We start from the raw sequence: 25381 nt of genomic DNA on the forward strand, positions 1-25381 counted from the left end.
CTGAGCTGGTGGAGGGTGTGGGTAAGTGCTGTGATGGGTCTTCCAGGCTGCTTATTTCCAGCTCTTCAAGAAGGAGGTGTCCTCTTGGCTGGAGGTGAGGATATTGATCGATTTGAGGGACTGGCTGGCTAAGGGTGTTGGTCGTTTGGCAGAGCTCCCTGTGAACCAAAGCAGAGATAATTAGTGCATGTCAGCACAGTCAAAAGCAGGAAAGAGCATTCACAGTTGAGAGAGGGATGATTTGATGCAGGATCCTCAAGTGGGTGTTTGCCGCCAACCTCACCATTGCCGCAGGCACTATCCACATCCTCACCAGTCAGTACAATGGCATGCTCCTCAAATTGAGTGAGGGGCCTAATGTGGGCCACTCCACCCCCAGTATGGGGCTTCTCCCTGCTGGTGTGAGCCAGCTTCTCCTGCATGAGAACAGATGGAGAGAGTGTGAGCAGGGCACATGGCACTGCATGGAATGTTTGTGTGGTGAGTGGAGCCATGGATGGGATGAAGATGCAAGCTTGAGAGGGTATGAGCCTGATGGAAATGTGAGGGTGTGTGGAGAGTTAGTGGTGTTGTTCCTTAAGGTGTGAGATCCCTGTGGATGTGTGATGGGTTTGTGAGTGTGAGAGTTGAGAGTGACGAGAGTGACTTACTCTGGCAGAACAGATGAGACCCTTCATCCTCTTTTAGCACTGGGTGGCTGTCCTCTTTTGCAGGGCATTGACACTGTCCACTGCTGCCACCGCCTCCCATGCTGGATTGATGACCTTCCTTGCTGGCCTTCACCCAATGGGGGTCAAGAACTTTGCAGTGGACCTTCACTGTGTCCATAGGTGCTCAAGGGAGGCATTGGTAAATTTGGGGGCAGCATGCTTTCTCCCTTTGGCAGCCATGGCTTTGCAGCAGCTTCTGATCCCTTGAAAAGTGTTAGCTCTGTGCAGGGGCACCCTTTAAATATGGCACCTGGCTTACTGAAGGCCTGATGTGATGGTGGGGCAAGCGAATGAGAGCCCGTTCCCCTCGCGACCTGGTGTGTTTCCTGGGAATTAATGTTTAATGAGGTGGGATTGGGATGATATGGCGTGAAAAGCGGCCATTGTGGCCAATGGGTAAAATGTTCTTTTTCCTACCTGCTACCGCACTTAGTGCAAATCTGGGACGATGCTGCCCATGGCCTAAAAATTAAAGGCAGTCCTTTCAGGTGTGAAATTATGAAACACCAAAGGGTGGCAGAACTCCCTTCAGCACTCAACAATTGATCAATTGTAAATTTTAAATCCGATTGATAGACTTTTGTTAACCAAAGGTATGAAAGGGTACGGGGCAAAGGTGGATCTATGGAGTTAGGTAGCAGATCAGCCATGGTCTCATTGAATGACGGACTAGGCTCAAGGGATTAAATGGCCAACTGTCCTGGTTCAATGATCCTATGTTCATTCCTGTATTCCTATTTGTTGATTTAGAAAAAACAGCTAAAAATACAGCTAATTTTCTTTGTCAATTGACCACACACAGTAAGAGTTGTCAAGTTTGTGTGGGATTTTTTTTAAAAATCAGGATAAAACCATCAACGACAACAAAACACAGATCAGTAGAAATCAGTGAGTGGTGTGAGTGTAAAGCAGCGTGGCTTCGCCTCTGCTCCTGACTGCTGAAAGGCGGTACTTGGCCTCCTGACGTCAGGCACTGTATAAAAGATGCCGCGGTGGCTGGAGATTCAGCCTTGCTGGAGGAGGCTAAGCTAACATATACTGGGGTCTTCATTCAAACAAAGGGACTGAATATAAACCGTGCAACAAGAATAAATTAAACAAAAAGCAAATCAAACTTAGCTTCAAGGAGGTCAACAAAGCACTAGAGAGTCAAGTCTGCAGTCATGCCAGCCAACGACCCCAGTAACAGTCTGCAGATCCAGTTTGGGCTCATCAACTGCGGGAAGAAGTACCTGACGGCCGAAGCCTTTGGCTTCAAGATCAACGCCTCGGCTACCTCCATGAAGAAGAAGCAGATTTGGACTCTGGAGCAGAATGGCGACGATTCCAATGTGGTTTTCTTCAAGAGCCACCTGGGCCGGTACCTGGCCGCCGATAAGGACGGGAACGTGTCGTGTGAGAGTGAGCAGCCGGCCGCAGACTGCAGGTTCCTCATCATTGCCCACGACGACGGCCGCTGGTCGCTGCAGTCCGAGCCTCACAAGCGCTACTTTGGCGGCACCGAGGATCGGCTGACCTGCTTCGCCCAGACCATCTCGGTGGCCGAGAAGTGGAGCGTCCACATTGCCATGCACCCGCAGGCTAATATCTTCAGTGTGACCAGGAAGCGGTACGCTCACCTGAGCGCCAAGGACGAGCTAGCCATTGACCGGGACACTCCCTGGGGAGTGGATTCCCTCATTACCCTGGTCTTCCAGGATCAGAAATACAGCATCCAGAGCAGCGACAACCGCTTCCTCCGCAATGATGGGCAGCTGGTGGAGAAACCCGAGAGAGGCACCGGCTACACCCTGGAGTTCAGGTCGGGCAAGGTGGCCTTCAGGGACTGTGAAGGCAAATATCTGGCACCCTCCGGCCCCACTGGCACCATGAAGGCTGGCAAAAGCACCAAGGTGGGCAAGGATGAGCTCTTTGTCCTGGAGCAAAGCTACCCACAGGTGGTCCTCAAGGCTGCAAACGGCAGGAATGTTTCCATCCGGCAAGGTAAGGGTTAATGTCAGCACATTGTTTTTGTGGTTAGCAATGTTTTCCACCCCACCCCTTGATCTGCTCTAATATCAATTAACCATCCTACTGCAAAAAAAAGGAACCATGCTGAAAAACATCTACCTTTCCTTCAAAAATGGACGTTCTGAGATTAAGAATCCATTGACTTCATTACCCCCATTCGTTTGGCCGGGAATTATTTGTGAAATTTGGAAGAATTTCTCCAACATGGCTTCTATTTTCATTCCAATCCATTGTGTTTTCCTGCTGGAATTTTTTTTTTAGGAAGGCGTGACCCAAGATAAATACCTCACATTTCCATCAATCCTTTCCTATCTCTCTTGGTAACGGTGTTTAATTACTTTGGACGGTATGTCAAAGGTTAACTGGCTTGACCACGTCCCATTCTGTGGTCTCCCATTTGCAAATGTTTTTGATTATAAAACGCGATCTTGTATTAAACGTGAGCAACAATATAACTCGCAGGAATGGAGCCATGAATGCAACAGCTTGTCAGACTATCCTTTATGGAAAATTGGGAAATATTTTTCTTTCTACCCAGGACGTTGAAAGGAAGGGGTTTTTGTTGCTCTCCCTCATTGTTTGCAATAACGGTTCTTCACAGCTGTTCACAATTGCTTTGCTCCTTCATTGCAGGAATGTTATAATCGTTCCATTGTGCAGGGAACAATCCAAACATTTTCTTTACAATCCTCTGCCGGCCAAGCTGGTCACTCTCTCCAAACCAACACGAAGGTTTGAGGTGGGATTGGTTTGTGCAATAGTGATTGTATCCACTGATATTCTTGATCAAGCTATGGCAAAATAAATGTATAAAACCACCTTCTGCATGCAATTGTAATCCTGAAGTTGATATTGAAATCTAGCCTTCTAGGTGATTTTTCTTAAACTGTTCAGAAAATGAATAGTTGAAATCTCATCTAGCGTCGTATTTCACGAATAGCTGAAATTTCCCTTCCTTTATCTCCTAAGGAGGCGTTAAATAACAAAATTGGCTTCAGGCACAACAAAGGAAATGTTCTTTAGTCCATTGAGAACGTTTTGAGATGTTCAACAAAATGGGGGTTCAAGCGGGATGCGAATCGGAGCAGTTTATTTAATGCAGGGACTCGACTTCCGAGCTTCCGTTATGGTATGAAATATGGATATTTAAAATCCTTTAGCCTTGCAAAAATGCTTCAACGTGATCTCACCCGTGACTGGAGAACAAAACCAGATGTGTGTTATTTGAGCTCTTAAAGGGAGGACTTTGCTACAAGCCTCGGATCTGCCGACAGAAATATAATTTAGGCGCCTCGTCTGCCAGAGGCAGAAAGCAGTGAGCAACATTTCACTACTGCGTCGCATTGTGTAGCTATATAATTCCGTGATCGTATTTTAAAAATGGGTTTTCATTTTATTCGTGTGACTACTTGGAAGGTTAAATGTCTTCCTGATCTCATGGAGGATCGCTACTTTTAAAATTTTCATATAGTTTTGCATCAATTTATTTATTTTAAAAATCCACATGGGTGGCAAGTATTGCAGTGATTAAACAATAGATAAAAATTAAAACAAGAGGTGGCAAAATTCTCAATTTGGCTCTAGAAACCTGAAGATATATTTGGTGATTTGAGATTACAAGTGTAAAAGGGTGATCATTCATGCTCTGGTTCAAATTACAAAACCTGCATTTTTATTTTTTTATATATATATATATATATAGATACACACACACCTTTATAATGTTGTAAAATGTTCCAAGGTATTTCACTGGAACATTATCAGTTTGACACCAAACGACAAGAGATATGAGGCAAGTGACAAAATTTGGGCAGAGGTAAGTTTTAAGAATCAGCCAGGGGAGAAGGAGGCAATTTGGTATAAGGAGACAATTCCACGGTTTTGAGTCCAGGTAGCTGAAGATCTGGCTGCCAATGATGGGCTGATGAAAATAGGGGATATGTAAAGAGATCAGAATGGGAGGAGATCTGAGTTGGTGTGTTGTAGGGCTGGAGGAGGTCAGAGATAGGAGACGAGTGAGGCTATGGAGGGATTTAAAAACAATACCATCTTGTGCACTGAGTCCTTCCCAGAAGGGACGCTGAATCTACACCTGTTCCAAGTCCAGTTGTCACTGGGTCACTTGATTGATTCAATTAATCTATTAATAGGATAGCCTCTAGGTTGGACTGTGGTCAGGAGCTGCTTCATAGTAGCAAAAAAGTGTTCTATAAAAAGAAAGTCACATTAGTGCAAAATGTGGGCATCTGATAGGCCTGAATTTGTACATTTTTCATTTTCCTCATGTCGCTTAATCGTTTTGTACTAAAATGGGATGAGTTTTGTGTACCAGTAAAGAAACCCACAGCTGCTCTCATCCTCTTCACCCTCCTATTCCTAGCTGTCACTCATCCATGGTAATCGTCTCTTCACTTGGTTTTGCTAATTGCCTTTAGCAAAACCTTTTGTAAGACAAGGGGGGAGGGGAAAGAACTGCCCAATCCAGACGTGTTAGCATTTTTAAAGGAAACTCCCTCCCATCAGTGCTCAAGCAGCAAAGTAAAGGAAAAGTCACTTGGCTGGAATGGAGCCCAAAATACTTATTCACTGCACATGTGGAATTGGGTTCTGGCCAATTTGGATTGTTTAGCCTACAAAGCATTTTTTGTGTCTCTATATAAATTTGGACACCACTTCCATAGTAGACGTTGTCCAACAGGTGTATGTGTTTCAATGTTCTGCCTGTTATCTTTGTTGCTCCTCCAATGAACATGACTGCAGTTAATCTAGTTTAATTGTTTCATAACAAAAGAGTTACACCAGAGTGCCCTATTTGGAGTAACTTTTCAGGTGTATCCTCCACTCTTACTGGGTTACATGAAGTTGTATTTGGGATAAGTATAAAGTACTGATGCACTGCATTATCTGTTGCATTATGCAACTTGACCACTGCACACTGGCTGCAGTATGTCCTATCTATAGGATAAGCTGCAGCAACTCACCAAGTCTCCTTTGACGGTACTTCCTAAAGTCATGACCTCCAGTTGGAAGGATAAGGACTGCATGCATGGGAACATTATTGCCTCTGAAATTCACACCTGAAGCTGACTTGAGCGCATATTGCTTTTCGTTCATTGTTGCTGTGTCAAAATCCTGGAATACTCTATCCAGGAGCACAATGCGAGGACCTTTACAGATATCTGCAGTTCAGGAGGGCATCCTACCACCACCTTGTCAAGAGCGACTAAGGATGGGCAATAAATGCAGGTCTTGCTGGTAATTCAATTTTGGGATATGAATATTAAAAATAAAATGCCCTGTGGTTTGCTAGAAGATCAATGGGAGATAAATGTTGGTGACTGTGTTCTGAAACACAATATTCAGTGACCCCTGCTGCTGGAAGTGTTAAATGTTCAAGTCCGGTAGGGATAAGATAAAATGTGGCTACAGTACTTTCCATTGATGAATAACCTGCCTAGGTGTTTGCATGAACAGTGATGTTCCAGTCAAAATGCTGACAAATGCTGAGCACTGGTACCGGTTATTATTAGTGCTAAGCAGCAATAATAATAAGGAACCAGGAAATAGTGGAGAAGTTGAATAAATACCTTGCATCAGTCTTCACTGTAGAAGACACTAATAGCATTCCAAAAGTGCTGAATAATCAAGGGCAAAAGTGCGGGGGGGGAGGAATGTGAGGAAACAAATACAATAACTATCATGAGAGGAAAAAGTACTAGGGAAACTATTGGGGTTAAAGGCGGATAAGTCCCCTGGACCTGAAGGGTTGCACCCTAGGATATTAAAGAAAGTAACTACAGAGATAGTGGATGCACTGATAGTAACCTTTCAATAATCCCGTAATCTTCTAAGAATCCTTAGATTCTGGAAAAGTCCCAGAGGATTGGGAAACTATCAATGTTAACACCCTTATTCAAAAAGGGAGACAAAAAAACAGGTAACTATAGACCAGTATGCTTAACATCCATCATTGGGAAAATCTTAGAGTATATTATAAAAGATATAATAGCAGAGCAATTAGAAATGCATAATACAATCAAGCAGAGCCAGCATGGCTTCATGAAGGGGAAATCATGCCTGACAAATTTATTAGAATTCTTTGAGGAGGTAACAAGCAGGATAGATAAAGGGGAACCAGTAGATGTAATATATTTGGATTTCCAAAAGGCATTCGATAAGGTACCACACGTAAGGCAACTTAAGAGCCCATGGTGTTGGGGGTAGTATATTAACATGGATGGAGGATCGGTTAACAAATAGAAGACAGAGTTGAGATAAAGGGAACATTTTCAGGATGGCAACCTGTAACTAGTCGAGTGCCACAGGGATCAGTGCTGAGGCCACAATTATTTACAATATACAATATATGCTAATGACTTGGATGAAGGAAGTGAATGTACTATTGCCAAGTTTGCGGATGACACAAAAATAGTTGGGAAGGCAAGCGGTGAGGATGATATAAAGCCTACAGAGGGATATAGATAGGTTAAGTGGGTGGGCAAAAACTTGGCAACTGGAATATAGGGCAGAATTTTGCCTTTGGACGGGCGGGCCCCAACGGCTCGGCGGCGGGTGGGCAGCCGATCGCCGCTGCCAAAACAGGCCCTGCCGCCATTTTGAGTGGGTGGGCCAATTAAGGCCCGTCCAGCAAGCTGCCCGACGGGAAGCGCTATACGCTTCCTGTGTTGGGGAATTCCCCAACTGTCAAGAGTGCGCTCTTTCGCACGTGCGCTTGAAAGAGAGCACTGCTCCCTGAGGCTAAGTGCTGTCTCAGGGAGATCACTGACAGTGCTACAAAATTTAAAAATAGAAAAATAAACAAATTATTAACATGTCCCCCTCATGTGACAATGTCACATGAGATGGGACATGTTAATAAATATGACTAAAAGTTTATTAAAGCTTTTTAAAACAGACATGAAACCTCATCCCGCCAGTGGATGAGGTTTCATGTTTTTTATGTTTTTTCAGAAGCCTGCTGGGGCTCTTGGCCTGCCCGCCAGCCTTAAGGTTGGACGGGGAGGGCCTTTACTTGTCTTAATTATCCTGTCAATGGCCTCAATTGGCCATTGACAGGTCGGTGGGCAGACAGCTGATTTCGCTGTCCGCCCACCTTCCTGAATATTTAAATGGGGCGCGATGATGTCAGGGTTCCCCCTGACATCATCCCACATCATTTTCGTGTCGGTGGGCGGGCCCCGCCCCCAACTTGCCAACGGAAAATTTCTGGCCATATTGTGGGAAAATGTGAGGTTACACATTTTGGCAGAAAGAATAGAGGAGCTGAATATTATTTAAATGCAGAAAAACTGCGGAAAGCTGCAGCACGGATTTGGGTGTCCTCGTGCATGGATCACAAAAAGCTAACATACAAGTTTAGCAGGTAATAGGGAAGGCAAATTGAATGTTGGCCTTTATTTCAAAGGGAATGGAGTATAAAAATAAGGAAGTCTTGCTAAAACTATACAAGGCACTAGTTAGACCACACCTAGAATAATGTGAACAAGTTTGGTTCCCCCAAGACATACTGGTATTGGAGGCAGTCCAGAGAAGGTTCACTAAGTTGATCCCAGGTACGGAGGGATTTTCTTAAGATGAGAGGTTGAGCAGGTTGGGCCTGTACACATTGGAGTTTAGAAGAATGAGATTCTTAGGGGGCTTGACAGGCTAGATGCTGAGACTATTGGGACAGTCAAGGGTCAGAGGGCATAATCTGAGTAAGGGGGTCACCCATTTAAGTCAGAGGTGAGGAGGAATTTCTTTTGAAGGTAGTCAATCTGTGGAATTCTTTACTGCAGAGGGTTGTGGAGGCTGGGTTGTTAAGTATATTCAAGACTGAGATAGGCAGATTTTTAATCAATAAGGGAAACAAGGGTTACGGGGAAAAGGCAGGAAAGTGGAGTTGAGGATTATCAGATCAGCCATGATCTCATTGAATGGTGGATCAGACTCGATGGGCCAAATGGCATGCTTCTGCTCCTTCATCTTATGGTGGCACACTGTGTATGCCACTAAGGAGTTGGTTTAGGGAAGGGAAACTTTTTTTTCTTCAAAATTAAAGTATTAAAATATTTGTTTCTCTCATTGGAAGTAGTGTGGGTGCATTATTAGACTTTTGGGTGGTCTGTTCTAGCAGTCACAATTTCAATACCAAATGGGTCCCAATGCAGTCTTCTCCCTTGGGAATGTCAGCCTGCAGATAGCTTCATGTTGTTGCTGCTCCTCCCAGCAGCTAAGGCCAGGTGTGCCGCATGCTTTGTGGAGCTTGGAGGAGCACACTTCCAGTTACACCAAAAAAGTCTATTTTTAATGTGTTTTTAAAAGATTGGATGACAGCACACATGGGCAAAGTGTTGCAATATGAGGGACACATGGGTGGACTCGCAATCGGAACCCTAGCAATGTTAAAATTAAGGCTCCAATTTCCATGGGAAAGGGGCTAACTGCTTGTTTCTGTCAGGTGTGTGAGAAAGTTACAGTTGGCCAATCGTCAAGATTAATGGGGCAGCAGTTTACCTAGGCCTAAAATCCACTCAAGTTTGAGAGGTAAATGAGTTCTAGATTTTGTGCACAATTGTGTTTGTTTAGCTAATTCATTTAAAATCACCTGACTTGATCCTCTGCATATTCTGTCAATATGAAATAAATAGAGTCAGGGATTGTAACACTGCTGGTTCCCTTCCTTCAAGTACCATGCCATAAGAGGGCATTGGCAACAATGGACTTCCATCGATTATGTTTAACAAGGTAATACAGTGATTTGCCATTGCCTTCTGCAGAATGGCTGACCAGGAAACACTCCTGCCTTTACGGCCTGCCATCAGGTGTATTGCAAAGAGTTACAGGCTGATAATCTCCCACTGCTGAAACTAAACTTTATTGCCTGATCATAAAAAGTAATTTGCTCAGTGGCACTGCAAACTGAGTGAACAGCCAGCTAACTTATAGCCCCACATTGAGGCTTGTAAATAGTAATGAATTTAATCTATGATCCATAAATGTAATGGATATGATTTAGTTGAGCCCGGTAGTAATAATAAATTTTATTTTTGGCAGGAAGTAATATCCGCTTGGCAGAAAAGGTAAAAATATTTGTTTCAGAAGTTGAGGATTTCTCCCTTATGGAAATAATAACAACAATTCCCCCTCTACCTCCCTGATCATGCCTAGGTAAGGGAGACTTCTCATCAAGAATGCTTTGTGGCAGCTGGGAAAGGATCGCTTCAGTTTGAGCCTCGAATAATTATTTCTGTAAGGTTGTAGTGCCAGTCTTTTCTAACTGGATTTTACTACCACACAAAGGGGTAGTGAAAGTTTGGTTTCAAGACTGAAAGCAATAGATTTTTCTTGTGGGTATTGAAGAATATGGAGATGGTGTACTGATCTGCCATTTTATTAGGTCATGGCTGAGCCAGCTTGAGGGGTTGAATGAATCACCCCTGTCCCACTGATGTGTGCTCATGTCAGATTTGTAGTGGGGCCATGGTTTGGAGCTGGTGAACATCTAGGAACTCTCATTCTCTGGACATTTTCCTTGGGGGTGGAAATTAAATTAACCTCCAAGTACAGGTTTCAGTGGATGCTATTTGAGCAGTGCAAATGATTAAAGAAATTTGTATGTAGTATGGCAAAAGTACTGTAAATCAGTCGAGTGACTGTTGGTGGGGAATGGGGGGGTGGAGTCAGTGGCTGTGGAATGGTGTCACTCCAGTCTTGCACTGTATTTGCATTGGAAATTTTGTTTCTGATTCATGATTCTTCTTTGTAGGATCAAAAGCAATTTTTCCCATGCCTGCAATGAGCAATACTGAAGTAGTTGTAAGTAAGGAATTCTTTTATTCCAAGCAATTGGAGGTTAGTAAAAGAAACTTCACAGCACAGCTGACCTCTACTGTACCTGGTCTAAAGAATAGAACTTTAAGACATGAGAAAAGTTGGGTTGACAATATTTCAGCATCTAGCTTGGTAACAAGGGGTTAGAATCCAGTTTTAAATGTTAATTGTCTTGTTGGACCTTCCACAAGGTAATTCACTCATCTTCTGGTGTAAATGTTTAATATACATTTGTTACCACCACCCCCCACCCCCCCAACCCTGTGCTGTTTGAAATTGTACTGAGCACTGATGTGCTGGGCTCCCCACACACCAGTGCAAAAGATAAGGCTAAAGAATTTGCAACAATCTTCAGCCAAAAGTGCAGAGTGGATGATCCCTATCTCTGCCTCCAATCATAAGTCCCCAGCATCACAGATGCTAATCTTCAGCCAATTCAATTTGCTCTGTGCTATCAAAAAACAGCTGAAGAGACTGGATACTGTAACAACTATGAACCCTGACAATATTCCAGCAATAGTACTGAAGACGTGCTCCAGAATTTGCCGTGCCCCTAGCCAAGCTGATCCAGTACTGGTATTTATCTGGCAATGTACAGGTACGTCCTGTACACAAAAGCAGGCCAAATTAAACCCAGACAATTTTCGCCCCATCCATCTACTGTTGATCACCAGTAAAGTGATGGAAGGAGTTATTAACAGCGCTATCAAGCAGCACTTGCTTAGTAATAACCTGCTCACTGACGCTCAGTTTTGGTTCTGCTAGAATCACTCAGCTTCTGACCTCATTACAGGCTTGGTTCAAACATGGACAAAAGAGCTGAACTCCAGAGGTGAGGTGAGAGTGACAGCCCTTGACATCAAGGCAGCATTGAACTGAGTGTGGCATCCAGGAACCCTAGCAAAACTGGTCAATGGGAATAGGGGAAAACGCTGTCTTCTGGTTGGAGTCATACCTAGCACAAAGGAAGATGGTTGTGGTTGTTAGAGGTCAATTATGGTTCCAAGGCATCACTGCAGGAGTTCCTCAGGGTAGTGTCCTCGGCCCAACCATCTTCAGCTACTTCACCAATGATATTCTTTCCATCATAAGGTCAAAAATAATGTTCAGCACCATTTGTGACCACTCAGATACTGAAGCAGGCCATGTCCAAATGCAGCAAGACCAGGACAATATCCTGGCTTGGTGGGCTGACAAGTGGCAAGTAATATTTGTGCCACATAAGTGCCAGGCAATGACCATCTCCACAAGAGAGAATCCAACCATCGCCCCTTGATATTCAATGGCATTTCCATTGCTGAATCCCCCACTATCAACATCCTAGGGGTTACCATTGATCAGAAACTGAACTGGACTCGCCCTATAAATACTGTGGCTACAAGAGCAGGTCAGAGGCTAGAAATCCTGTGATGAGTAACCCACGTCCTGACTCCCCAGAACCTGTCCACCATCTACAAGGTACAAGTCAGGAGTGTGATGGAATACTCCCCACTTGCCTGGATGAGTGCAGCTCCAACAACACTCTAGAAGCTTGACACCATCCAGGACAAAGCAGCCTGCTTGATTGGCACCTCATTCACTCCCTCCATCACTGATGCACAGTGGCAGCAAAGTGTACCAACTACAAGATGCACTGCTGGAACTCACCGAGCCTCCTTCGACTCCACCTTCCAAACCCACAGCCACTACCATCTAGAAGGACAAGGGCAGCAAACAAATGGGAATGCCACCACCTGGAATTTCCCCTCCAAGTCACTCACCATCTTGACTTGGAAGTATATCACCATTCCTTCACTCACTGGGTCAAAGTCCTGGAACTACCTCCTTAACAGCACTGTGGGCGTACCTACACCATATGGACTGCAGCGGTTCGTGAAGGCAGCTCACCACGCAAGGGCAACTAGAGATGGGCAATAAATGCTGGCCCAGCCAGCGATGCTCATATCCCATGAGCAAATGTAAAAAAAATTCATAAATTGCCATCAAAATGATGACAAAGTACTTTAAATCAAGGAAATTAAACTTCATGTGTTAGTTTATCCTTTTTAAGTTCCCACGGTTTATACTTGTATCATTTAATTTAGAGCTCTGTACCTGACTTCCCAGGTGATGTTCAGGTAATCCTAATTGGATAATGCACGGCAGAAAGAATTTTGCATTCTTCTTACTTCTAAATTTGTGCCCCCAAATAAAATGTAGACTGAAAACTGCCTATGTATCAATTTGTTTAGATGCTTTATTTTGGTTTTAATAGTACTGTTCTAAAAGTAAGTTTAGCAAATGGTTGACCTTGCCTGCTGAATCACATATGTCAAATATGCGCTAAAGGTGCTAGATAAATGTATCTACATTTGTATCTTGAGCTCTTAATTACTTGAAATGCCAATGAATGTAGTATGGCTGTTAATCTATATCAGCATCCACAATTAGATGATTGACCAGTTAATTTTTGGTGGTAGTGAATTGAGAATGTAACGTAGTCCAGAAAACCAAACATTTGTCCTTGTTGAATAATATCACAGGATCTTTAACTTTCACCTGAGCCAGGTTCCAATTAGTATCTCTTCCTAACATTTGTATCTCCTGCAGTGCAAAATTTCCTCAGCACTGTTAATTAGGAGTATATGCTTAAGTGGGGCCTGAGTCTTCAGCCTGAAACAGCCAGCAGTAATGCTTGATGCTGTTGTAAAATGGCACTAACTGTTGCAGGTTTTCCCTCCCCACCCATTGCACAATTCCCTGGCCAAAACTAGTTGGAGACTTGCTAATGTTTACCCTACTTAAATTGGATTAAGAGGTGTCTTACCTTCCAATCAGTAACAGCGCTTGAAATGGGATCCAGCTTTTGCTTCTTGGTTTTGCTGCCTCCATTTTCTTTTTAAAACAGTCCTTCCCCAATTTTTGCTTTTTGAACTCCTCAAAAAAAGGTACAGACTTTCCACTCTTGGTAAATTGTTACTTGTTGCAGTGCTACACCAAGGCATTGTACAGTTTCCTGATCCTTGACCTATATTTTGCAGCTAAACAGTTGCAGCTAGAAGTTTTACAGATGCAGTTCAGCTTGCAAATACATATACTCATTTCAGTTGAGAAATTTAATTTTTGTGCCTGACCATTCCTTGGTGTCTCAGATCTTGTACTGAAGAGCATCTAAGTTAATGCATTGTTTTCCTTGTGTGGAGTTTGAACATGAAGTAAATCCTTTTAGACTATCTGTAAAAGCAATTGTCCAGACCTTTGGGATGGATTGGTTTGCAAGTACTATAATGTATTATGGATATCAGAGTTAAAATTGCATGTACATACTCGTCCAGCTCCATTTTCAACAATTGATGAATCCGCACATGATGCAGATGTTGGCAACCTATGCCAGACATTAATTATTTGATTAACAGTTTCTTCTGGTATCTAAAACTCGTTCTATGCTTTGGCCCAACTTAACAATGTAGCTGTAATTGTCTGTACGTTTGACCATAGGTCTTTGAAACTGTTCTAGAAACTAACGCTCCTTTTTAAACTAGATATCAATCTAACGTCCCTGCTCTGAAATCTTTTTTCTAATCTTCTATAATCCCTAACCACATGTAGGGACCAAAACTGGACATAGTGCTCCACATGTGGCCTCACCAAGGCTTGTATTAAAGTATTATTTCTTGTTTTTATATTCAATTATCCTGAAATTTTAATCCCCTATTTGCTTTTCTGATAGCCTTGCAGCACTGTTCATTGACATTCAATGAATGATGCACTATGAACCATACCAGCTGCCCTCCTGCTCAGCAGCTGTAGACAAAAAGCACTCCCTGGCTGGTGTATTCATGCATGGGATTGCCCCAACACAAGTGCATCGTGAATAAATCTGTAACCTTTTCAGTCTGAAGGAAGCAGTACATGACACCACCATCTTAATAACCAAACTCAAAGGTGGACTAAGACTGATTTAAGAATTGATGCCAGAAGCCAGTTGTTGGAGGGCTGCTGTGTGTTAGAGATGCCCTCTTGCTCTAAATTAACTTTTTTTTATTAGCTGGAAACCTGGTCTGGCAAGTACAACTTTTGCTAACTCCTACTTTTGTTAATGTTCTGGTGCTAACTTGCACATATACACTGATTGTGTGCCATTTTATTCAAAGTACAGACAGAAGCCTGTTTATACTTTTTCTTTTCATTTGACCTGCAAATCTATTTGCTTGATTTTTGTTTTATGTCTTTCCTTTAAAGCTTTGTTTTCATTGTACTTCCTCTTGTCATTCAATCCACTGGCCAACTGAAGGTCTATTCATACATGGGTGTGAAGGCTTTTTGTACATCAAAGCCTTTTTGGATATCATCTGCCAGTGAACTCGGGAAAAGAACACATTGGTTATGCTGCTATAGTCGTGTGGTATTGAATTTATGCCTCGTGTAAATTTTTCTCATGTTACAACATAAATGGATGCTTTTGGTGGATGATTTTCTTATTGACTGAGGTCATCTGGGACACTTTGCTCTCTACTCTCCCTGCCCCCACCCCAGTGGGTGATAACCAGGAGGTACGTTGCAGGGCTCATGACCTGACCTTTGATCTTTTGTTGTCATGGCAGTCCATTTCCCTGGCATGAAGTGCATTAGCATAGAAACTGGGCTGAGTAAGTATAACTGAGTCTCATACTGGCAACAACCTATTGGGACGGGGGGGGTGGGTGCGGTGGGAAGGAGGGGTAATTGACTCAATGGGAGCAAATAACTAATCGGGAAATTCATGGTATCAAGCCTGCCTTGGACAGAGGGACAGGCCTCGTATAAACCAAGACAACCTCAAAGTCTTGCACGTCACATCCTTTTAACTCTTACACATAAATTCCTCCTTTCTTAGGGAGAGTAGGTGCAATGTAACCCAGCTTCAGTGAAAGAGTTAACCATGATATGTCATTTGAGTCAGTGACGTGCTGTGTAGTAGCATCTGTTTGTAATAAATTGGTGCCCATTGGGGTAAGCTAACGACCCATGTTAGCTCTGAATCTGGGTAACGTGGCAGTATCAAAAGAAAAATGATGTGCCAGTTGAAAGGAACACTGAAAATCGGCTCCAAGTAAAAATTCAAAGTTTTGAGTTCTATTGGTAATCATCTGGAATTGTGTATATTTTTTCCCAACTTGTTCAGTGTTTTTGCTGCTGTGAGTAACCTGGGTGAGGTATTGATTGATTCACATTTGAAGATCAAAAGATAAGCAGGAATTTAAAAAAAAATTTAATAACTTAATTGTAAAGTGTTTTAAAATTTACTTTAAGGGTTCATTCAATCACTTTCATCCTGGAGGCTCTTTATTGTTTTGAAAGGCTTTAGAAATGTTAGCTGCCTGTTGGTATAGATCTGCTTTCTTACTCCCTTTTTTCTTTTCTGTCCAGTTGTCCCCACCCGACACCAAAAAAAAATCTAGAGGAGCGAGTATATCAAATCATTAGGCATTGAATAATGACTGAAGTAGTTTGTGCTTGCTGTAGCTGTAGCAAGCTTATAAGAGAGCAGCTATGCACTTAAGTTTTTCCCTCTAACGATTGCTGCACCTTGAGGCATGTTGGCCAGAGTAAGAGAGTACACCTGTAAAGCACTGGAAACATGTGAAAGACACGATATATACATGCAGTTTCGTTCTCTCGGCTGCCTCACCAACCTTAAGGCCAAGTTTCAGTTAAGTTTTTCAGCATGGACTCTGTTTGACTACAGTACTGAGCTGAACAAAGTAAGCCACTAAAATAAATATTTGAATTTTATGATTCTACCTCCAATGTCTGAATCGCATTATTTCATGAATTCTGGGATTAAACTACTGGAACATTTGGAACTGGATGCACAGTTAGGTCTGAAATGTGCAGGCATAGCAGGATCCCACATTAACTTAGAGAATGAAGGATTGGTTATTCAGGTGAGGATTGAGTGAATAATGCTGGGCATTTGAGTGCTTTCCCCCCTCCCCCTCCCCCACACTGATTATAAAATTTAAAATTCACCTAAACCAGTGAAACTAGTAGATGAAATAAAAACAAAATGGTGGAAAAACTCAGCTGGTCTGACAGCACCTGTGGAGAGAGAGTGTTAATGTTTTGAGTCCGTATGACTTCTTCAGCACTAAAGAGTACTTGGGAGGACTACTTCTCTAGCTCAGAGTCATAAGGACTCAAAATGTTAACTCTGTTTCTCTCTTCCACAGATGCTGTCAGATCTGAGATTTTCCAGCATTTTTTGTTTTTATTTCCGATTTCCAGCATGAGTATTTTGCTTTTAAACTGTTAGATGATGTATCCTCAAAAGGATGCAGCAATAGCACATTGGGACAGATTACATGCCAGAGTTCGAGTGGTTCTTAACACTTACCACCTTCTAACTTTGGGCCACAGTGCTATAAATGGAGCCCAGCAGAGCCTTTGTTAGTAATGCTGCTCTTCACTAACATGCTGACCACAAAGCTCAGGGTAGGCAGTCCCAAAATTAAAACTGAGCTGAGCTGAGAAAAAGCAGCCTGCCATTTTACTCTTCGGCCTGAGTGGGGGAGAAGTGGGTACTCCACTAGCAGGCCATTCTGGGTGGGTTTTTAAATGAATTTTTTTTTTTGAAGTTTGCTTTGTAGACCCAAGTAAAGCTGGAGTGTTCCTGGCCCCACAAGGAAAGCTTGCCCATCCTTTGCACAAAACTAAATGAGTTGGGTAATAATTACTGCCTTGTGAGCAATAATCACGCTAAATTTTCTTTGTACTGGCTGGGCTACAAACTCCTGAACACTGCTTGACCATTTAAGTCATGGCTCACATTATACTGAAAATTTATTTGAACTGACCAAGTTGTGAGCGACCTGTTTATTTTGATTAGTGGCACTTTCCGGGTTACTGTGTGGCCATGTATCCATGCATCTTAAAGGGAGCATTGGTCCTAAGATTGGTTGAATTGCATGCTTTAAAAATTCACTGCTTAAATAGACCAGGTGATGTGCTTCTGAATCACAGACTAAGTATTCAAATGTTGGTTTGTGCTCATTTAACTGGCTTAAATCAAAGCAGCAACATTGGGGTGATGTAGCAAGTCCTTCTCTGGGCTCTTGGAAAACTTGCCACGGTAGCAATTCTGCAGCTGCCTTTATGGGATCATTGGTGAAGGCTGTTCAGTTTTTGTGTGGCTCCTGGCGTTCAAATAGTTCATGAGGAACGGCCATTTTGAGCAAAATGCTCTCACAACATTCAGACAGTGAGATGAGGGGGACTGGGGAAAATTGGAAAGGAAGTTAAATAACTTAAAAGCATTTGCTTAGTGATGGCTTCCACTTTACATTTCTACACAATGAATCTTAACTGTTGGTGTTACTATAAATAATTTCTTAGCTATAGTATCCAAAATAAGTTGTTGCCTGTTTTTAAATACTGTATTTTCCGTTCTAATTGTACTTGACTCCAAAGCTACTAGTACAGCTGCTTCCTCTGAAGAGTGCTCCAGCTATAATGGGATGGACAAAAATCTTTTGATTTTGTTTTTGTTTAAACCCTCAAAATTACTGTTGCCATTTTAAAATTTCCTTCCAAATTCATTGGAATTTGAGAGCTTGGGGCAGGAAGAAGAAAAGGCCTTTTGAAGTGGCCTATCAAAATTCTTGACTTTGCCAAAAATATTCTGTGGCAGTTTTGTTTTTGAAAATGTGCTTTATTTTAAAGAGCGAGCTACCCAATGCATAACTTTAAAACTCATTTTAAGTGACAGAAGAATGGTAAAATAGCTTCTTTCAGTTTTAATAAATTTCTTTGTAATCTTTTTACTTTAATTGTTTCAAAGCTACTTTAAATACTCTGCCATTCCCCCAGCCATCTTTTTTTTTTCCAAGAGCGTTTTAAATTGGCAGATTCCAACTCGCTGGTTTGGCCTATAATCTGGTTTTGTGGCTGGGGAGGAATGTTCTTCAGTAGAGTTCAAAAGAAGCTACTGTGTGCCGATTCTCCCATGTCACCAGTTAACTCGGTGGACCTGCATTTGTACACTTGTCCACAGCTAGGTTAGAACTATTCCGGGTAGTGGGCCTATTTACTCTTGGTAACCACACAGATCTCTTCTAACATGGTGCTGTGGCTGAGCTGATGAATTCTTCCTCTTCCCAACTATAGCCCAAGATATTGAGTTTTAAAAAGTGTACATGCGTGTTCCATCTTCTGTCTTCTAAAGTCCAAATCTTTTGGGGGCACTTTATCTTAAATTAAATGTACTAATTTGTATGTCCAAAACTTATTAAAAGTATTTTAGTACAACTATTTTGTTTTGGTGGTTACATTGCCTTTTTTTTAAATCCATTCTATCTTTGGCCCTTTTTTAATTTTTCTAAGGCACGAGGATAAAAATCAATATTCTGGTCAAATATTTCCTCTGTGTTCAATTAACTGACCTGACCTCAAGTCCAGTGGATTCTGATTCCTTGGAATAGATATTTGTCTCAAAGGTGCTAAATAACAGGTGTTGAATAGGATATAACCCGAGACAAATTTCTACCCCTTTTTTGTGTTTCCAGGGTTGACACACTCTGGTGCTTTTCATGCTGAAACTTTAGCAAACATGATGTGTGCTCTGCCCAAAGGCAGGTCCTTAGTTCATTATCTGCTGATGCTTCATCCTTAGCCATTATCTGTGCAGTTTTTCAGTGATTGTTTGCTATTGCCTTCCATTTTTGGGGTCCCACGTCTATCTACTTCCACTGGGATAGGAATTAAATCCACACTGGCATTATTCTGAACCACACACTAGCCATCTAGCCAACTGGGCTAACCAGCCCGAACTGTAGCAGTAGTTTTGCTCTACCGTGCTAAGGGGTGGTTGTGTATGTGGTTTCAGCATGACTACAGCAAAACAGATTTGATTTGGTCTATTTGATGATCTCTTGTGTTGCTTGAAGTGGAGAAGAGATTCCATTCAGTTCTGTCCCAGCTTTGAATCCTGATGTTATGATTTGTTCCCTGAAAGGTATGGACCTGTCTGCTAACCAGGATGAAGAAAGTGACCAGGAAACTTTCCAATTAGAAATCAACAAAGATACCAAAAAGTGTGCTTTCCGAACGTGCACTGGCAAATACTGGACTCTGACTGCTAATGGCGGGGTACAATCTACTGCCTCTACAAAGTAAGTGAATACAAATCTACATACAGGAATAAGCCTTGAGCTACAAAGATTATAATTCAGCAAAAATCTTGTATGTAGTACCAGCTGTCATTATTAATTCACACTAATGAAATTGTGGTTATTTTATGAAAACCACAAGCATTTATTGTAGTAAACTGGGCCTCTTTATATGAACATCATCCAGCTTTAGCATGAAAAGGCTGTTTCTTTGACCACTTCTTTTGCTCAAAGATTAGTACAATCATGACTCCTAAATGTTCAAACCTGGATGGAATAATGTTTTTTAAGACTTCTAAATGTAAAAATAAGTTGTGTTCTACGTGAGAATATAAGTCAAGTTAATTGTGATTTTGCTGTGGCCTTTCTATATCCTGACCTGCAGTCAAATACATTCACTGAAGTACTTCCTCCCTTTAAGCCTCCATAATATTGAAGAAATGAAGCATAGAATCTTCTGTGAATGACTGTGTAATGAACAGATGTGCTCCAGTGTCATCTGGAAATTAATATAATTGACATTACATTATGATACCATTATGAGAATTCGATAACTACCTTTTTATAAATCCTGGTGGGGAAAACCAGAACTTCCATAATGTAGGGATGAACATAAAATTTGTTAAAATTCTGTTGATGATCTTAATCCAGGTTATTTTAAAATCAGAGCTAAACTGGAATATTTGAAACTGCCAGGATTTTAATTTATGGGATTTGAAGTTGAGTTTAAGATTTTTCTCCTCCCTAATGCAGCTGGCATCTGCAGGAAATTATGTACGGTAGATTGAGACATATAAGGTGGCCCCAATTATTTTTCTGTGCCAAAAAGCATGCCTCCTATGCAAGTTGATCCCCACCCCCGACCTTTCAGCTATGAAATGCGATACTCTCGGTAGTGGCCTCAATTTTTCACTCTAGAAATGCATGTTTTACTTGGCTTACACTGTTAAGTTGGCGTATGGGATCAGGCAAGCGATACAGGCTGTGTTGCAAAGTTGCTATGCGGGAGTTTAAGACACATCCACATAAGCATGTGTGGTATGGTGAGTGATGAACAGAAATGGATCTTCCAGAAAAATGGGTGAAGTACGAAGTTGCTTTCAAGCTGGAAGTCGTAACATTTGCTAACTCGTCAAATAACTAATGCAGTGAGGGAATTCATTGTTAGTGGTGCGAGACTAGAAGAATGAGTCTACCCTGAAGAAATTGTCCAAGACCAAATGCATCATGGTAATAGGGACCAACCACTGGCCTGATCTTGAGAAGCAAGTATCAGAATGGGTCCTTGAATCTTCAGAATGGGTATGTCGTCATATGTACACACATGCTCAAATCACAGAATCTCACAGTGAAGAAGAGGCCCTTTGGTCCATCAAGTCTGCACCAACACGTGAGAAACACCTGACCTACCTACCTAATCCCATGTACCAGCACTTGTCGCATAGCCTTGAATGTTATGACGTGCCAAGTGCTCACCCAGGTACTTTTTAAAGTATGTGAGGCAACCCGCCTCCACCACCCTCCCAGGCAGCGCATTCCAGACCGTCACCACCCTACTGGGTAAAAAGGCTTTTCCTCACACGAACCCCACCCCCCAGCCAAACCTCCTGCCTCACCTTGAACTTATGTCCCCTCGTGACTGACACTTCAACCAAGGGGAATAACTGCTCCCTATCCACCCTGTCCATGCCCCTCATAATCTTGTACATGTCGATCGGGTAGTCCCTTAGTCTTCTCTACTCCAACGAAAACAACCCAAGTCTATTCAACCTCTCTTCATAACTTAAATGTTTCATCCCAGGCAACATCCTGGTGAATCTCCTCTGCACCCCCTCCAATGCAATCACATCCTTCCTATAATGTAGTGACCAGAACTGCACACAATACTCCAGCAGTGACCTCACCAAGGTTCTATACAACTCCAACATGACCTTCCTACTATTGTAATCTATGCCTCGATTGATAAAGGCAAGTATCCCATATGCCTTTTTCACCACCCCACTAACATGCCCCTCCGCTTTCAGAGATCTATGGACACACACGCCAAGGTCCCTTTGTTCCTCAGAACTTCCTAGTGTCATGCCGTTCATTGAATACTTCCTTGTCAAATTACTCCTTCGAAAGTGTATCACCTCTCACTCTTCAGGGTTAAATTCTACCTGCCCATTTGACCATCCCGCCTATATCTTCCTGTAGCCCAAGACACTTGACCTCACTCTTAACCACCCGGCCAATCTTTGTGTCATCCACAAACTTACTAATCCAACCCCCCACATAGTCATCTATGTCATTTATATAAATGACAAATAATAGGGGCCCCAGCACAGATCCCTGTGGTATGCCACCTGAACACTGGCTTCCAGTCACTAAAGCATCCTTCTGTCATCACCCTCTGTCTCCTGCAACTAAGCCAATTTTGAATCCACCTTATCAAATTACCCTGTATCCCATGTGCATTTGCCTTCTTTATAAGTCTCCCATGTAGGACCTTGTCAAAGGCTTTGCTGAAATCCATATAAACTACATCAACTGCACTATGCTCATCTACACATCTGGTCACCTCCTCAAAAAATTCAAGCAAATTTGTTAGGTATGACCTCCCTCTGACAAAGCCATGCTGACTATCCCTGATCAAACCTTGCCTCTCCAAGATTCTCTCCTTCAAATAGGTCAATTCAAACCCCAAGACTGGCAAAGGTTTCATAAGACGTAGGAGCATAAGTAGGCCATTCGGCACATTTCAGTCTGCTCCACCATTCAATGAAATCATGGTTGATCTGATAATCCTCAACTCCACTTTCCTGCCTTTTCCCCATAACCCTTGATTCCCTCACTTATTAAAAATCTGTCTATCTCAGTCTTCAATATACTGAATGACCCAGCCTCTATAGCGCTCTGTGGTAAAGAATTCAGCAGATTCACTACCCTCAGAAGAAATTCCTCCATATCTCTGATTTAAATGGGCAACCCTTTACTCTGAGATTATGCCATCTGGTCCTAGATGTTCCCACAAGGGGAAACAACGCTCAGCATCTAGCTTGTCAAGCCCCCTAAGGATCTTGTGTTTCAATAAGGTCGCCTCTCATTCTTTTTGACTCCAATGAGTACAGGCCCAACCTACTCAACCTCTCCTCATAAGAAAATCCCTCCATACCTGGATCAACCTAGTGAACCTTCTCTGGACTGCCTCCAGTGCCAGTGTATCTTTCTTTAGATAAGGGAACCAAATCTGTTCACAGTATTCTAGGTGTGGTCTAACTAGTGCCTTGTATAGTTTTAGCAAGGTTTCCCTATTTTTATAAAACAAAAACAGAATTACCTGGAAAAACTCAGCAGGTCTGGCAGCATCGGCGGAGAAGAAAAGAGTTGACGTTTCGAGTCCTCATGACCCTTCGACAGAACTTGTTCTGTCGAAGGGTCATGAGGACTCGAAACGTCAACTCTTTTCTTCTCCGCCGATGCTGCCAGACCTGCTGAGTTTTTCCAGGTAATTCTGTTTTTGTTTTGGATTTCCAGCATCCGCAGTTTTTTTGTTTTTTTCCCTATTTTTATACTCCATTCCCTTTGAAATAAAGGCCAACATTCCATTTGTCTTCCCTATTACCTGCCAAACTTGTATATTGGCTTTTTGGGATTCATCCACAAGGACCCCCAAATCCATCTGTGCTACAGCCTTCTGCAGTCTTTCTCCGCTTAAATAATATTCAGCTCCTCTATTCTTCCTGCCAAGATGCATAACCTCATGTTTTCCCACATTATATTCCATCTGCCAAGTTTTTGCCCACTCACTTAATCTGTCTATATCCCTCTGTAGACTTTGTCATCCTCATCACTTGCCTTCCCACCTATTGTGTCATCTACAAACTTAGCGATTGTACATTCACTTCTCTCATCCGGGTCATTAATATATATTGTAAATAATTGTGGCCCCAGCACTGATCATCGTGGCACTCTCACTAGTTACAGGTTGCCATCCTGAAAATGCGCCCCCCCCTCCCCCCCCCCTGCCCCGTATCCCAACTCTGTCTCCTAATTAGTTAGCAAATCCTTTATCCATGTTAATATACTACCCCGAAAACCATGAGCTCTTATCTTATTAAGTAGCCTTGTGTGCGGTGCCTTATTAAATGCCTTTTGGAAATCCAAATATGTTACATCTACTGGTTCCCCTTTATCTATCCTGCTTTTTACTTCAAAGAATTCTAATAAATTTGTCAGCCATGCTGTCTATGCCTGATTGTATTATGCATTTCTAAATGCTTTGCTGTCACATCCTTTATAACAGACTCTAACATTTTTCCCAGTGACGAAGGATTCTAGAATGTTAAGCTAACTGGCCTATAGTTATGTGTTTTGTCTCCATTTTTGAATAAGGGTGTTACATTGGCAGTTTTCCAATCTTCTGGAACTTTTCCAGAATCTAAGGATTCTTGGAAGATTACTACTATCTCTGTAGCTGCTTCTTTTGATGTTCTAGGATGCAACCCATCAGGGGACTTATCGGACTTTAGCCCCAATAGTTTCCCTAGTAATTTTTCTCTCGTGATAGTATTTATTTTCTCCCCCCCCCCCCCCACTTCCCTTTTTGCCCCTTGATTATTTAATATTTTTGGAATGCTATTAGTGTCTTCTACTGCGAAGACTGATGTAAAGTATTTATTCAACTCCTCTGCCATATCTTGATTCCCCATTATGATTTCCCCAGCCTCATTCTCTCTAAAAGGCCCATGTGGATTACCACTAATCTTTGCCACATTGTACGTTGTTCTTTCAATTTGATATTATCCTTAACTTCCTTGGTTAACCATGGTTGGTTTATCCCCTTCCTAGAATCCTTCCTCACTGGGATTTATCCTTGTTGTGAGTCATGAGGTATTTTCTTAAACGTCTGCCATTGTTCATCAACCATCTTTTCTGCTAAGCTCCTTTCCCAGTTCTCTCCAGCCAACTTTGCCCTCATTCCTTTGTAATTCCCCTTATTTAAGTTTAACACAGTTGTTTCCGACCCAAGTTCCTCACACTCGAACTGAATGCTAAATTCTACCGTGTTATGGTCACTGTTTCCTCAGGGATCTTTTACCCTAAGATCATTTATTAAACCTGCCTCATTACCCATTACCCGGTTCAAAATAACCTGATCTCTGGTTGGATTCACAACATTTTGTTCTAGGAAATTGTCGTGAATACACTCTATGAATTTTTGCTCATGGCTACCTCTGCCAATTTGATTTTCCCAATCTGTATGAAGATTAAAGTCACCCATGATTAATGTACTGCCTTTTTAACATGCCCTCATTATTTCCCGATTTATTTCCTGTCCTACAGTATAGTTACTGGTGGGGGGCTTATAGACTACTACCACCAGTGCCTTCTTCCCCTTATTATTTCTTACCTCCACCCATATGGATTCTACATCTTCCGATCCACCTTTTACTAACAAAGTTACTCCACCACTCTTTCCTTCCTGCCTGTCCTTTCGAAAAGTCACATCCTCCTGAAAATTTAGTTCCCAGCTTTGATCTCCTTGTAACCATGTCTCTGTAGTGGCTATAAGATCATATCCATGCCGTTAATTCATTAACTTTGTTCTGAATACTACATGCATTTAAGTAAAGAGCCATTTTGCCTTTTTACCATTTTTTGACCTTATTTGCTGCTTTTTTTTTTTGTTTGTACACTCTGCCCCTTCCTGTCACACTCTGA

The 25381-nt window shown here is 42.2% G+C and overlaps 1 protein-coding gene across 2 annotated transcripts in view; it reads left to right on the plus strand.

Moving 5' to 3' along the window:
- The first annotated feature begins 1684 nt into the window (after positions 1-1684).
- The window catches only part of fscn1a (fascin actin-bundling protein 1a), a 32504-nt gene continuing 8807 nt past the window's right edge, over positions 1685-25381 (plus strand). The window contains exons 1-2 of one of the 2 annotated variants that reach the window (XM_041206819.1): positions 1685-2693; positions 19525-19681. In XM_041206819.1, coding sequence (XP_041062753.1) covers positions 1874-2693; positions 19525-19681 — 977 coding nt within the window. In that variant the 5' untranslated portion in view covers positions 1685-1873. The remainder of the gene's footprint in view (positions 2694-19524; positions 19682-25381) is intronic. The other variant, XM_041206818.1, reaches the window with a different exon arrangement.

Source organism: Carcharodon carcharias, chromosome 15 (assembly GCF_017639515.1).
Source record: "Carcharodon carcharias isolate sCarCar2 chromosome 15, sCarCar2.pri, whole genome shotgun sequence".
Taxonomy (NCBI): domain Eukaryota; kingdom Metazoa; phylum Chordata; class Chondrichthyes; order Lamniformes; family Lamnidae; genus Carcharodon; species Carcharodon carcharias.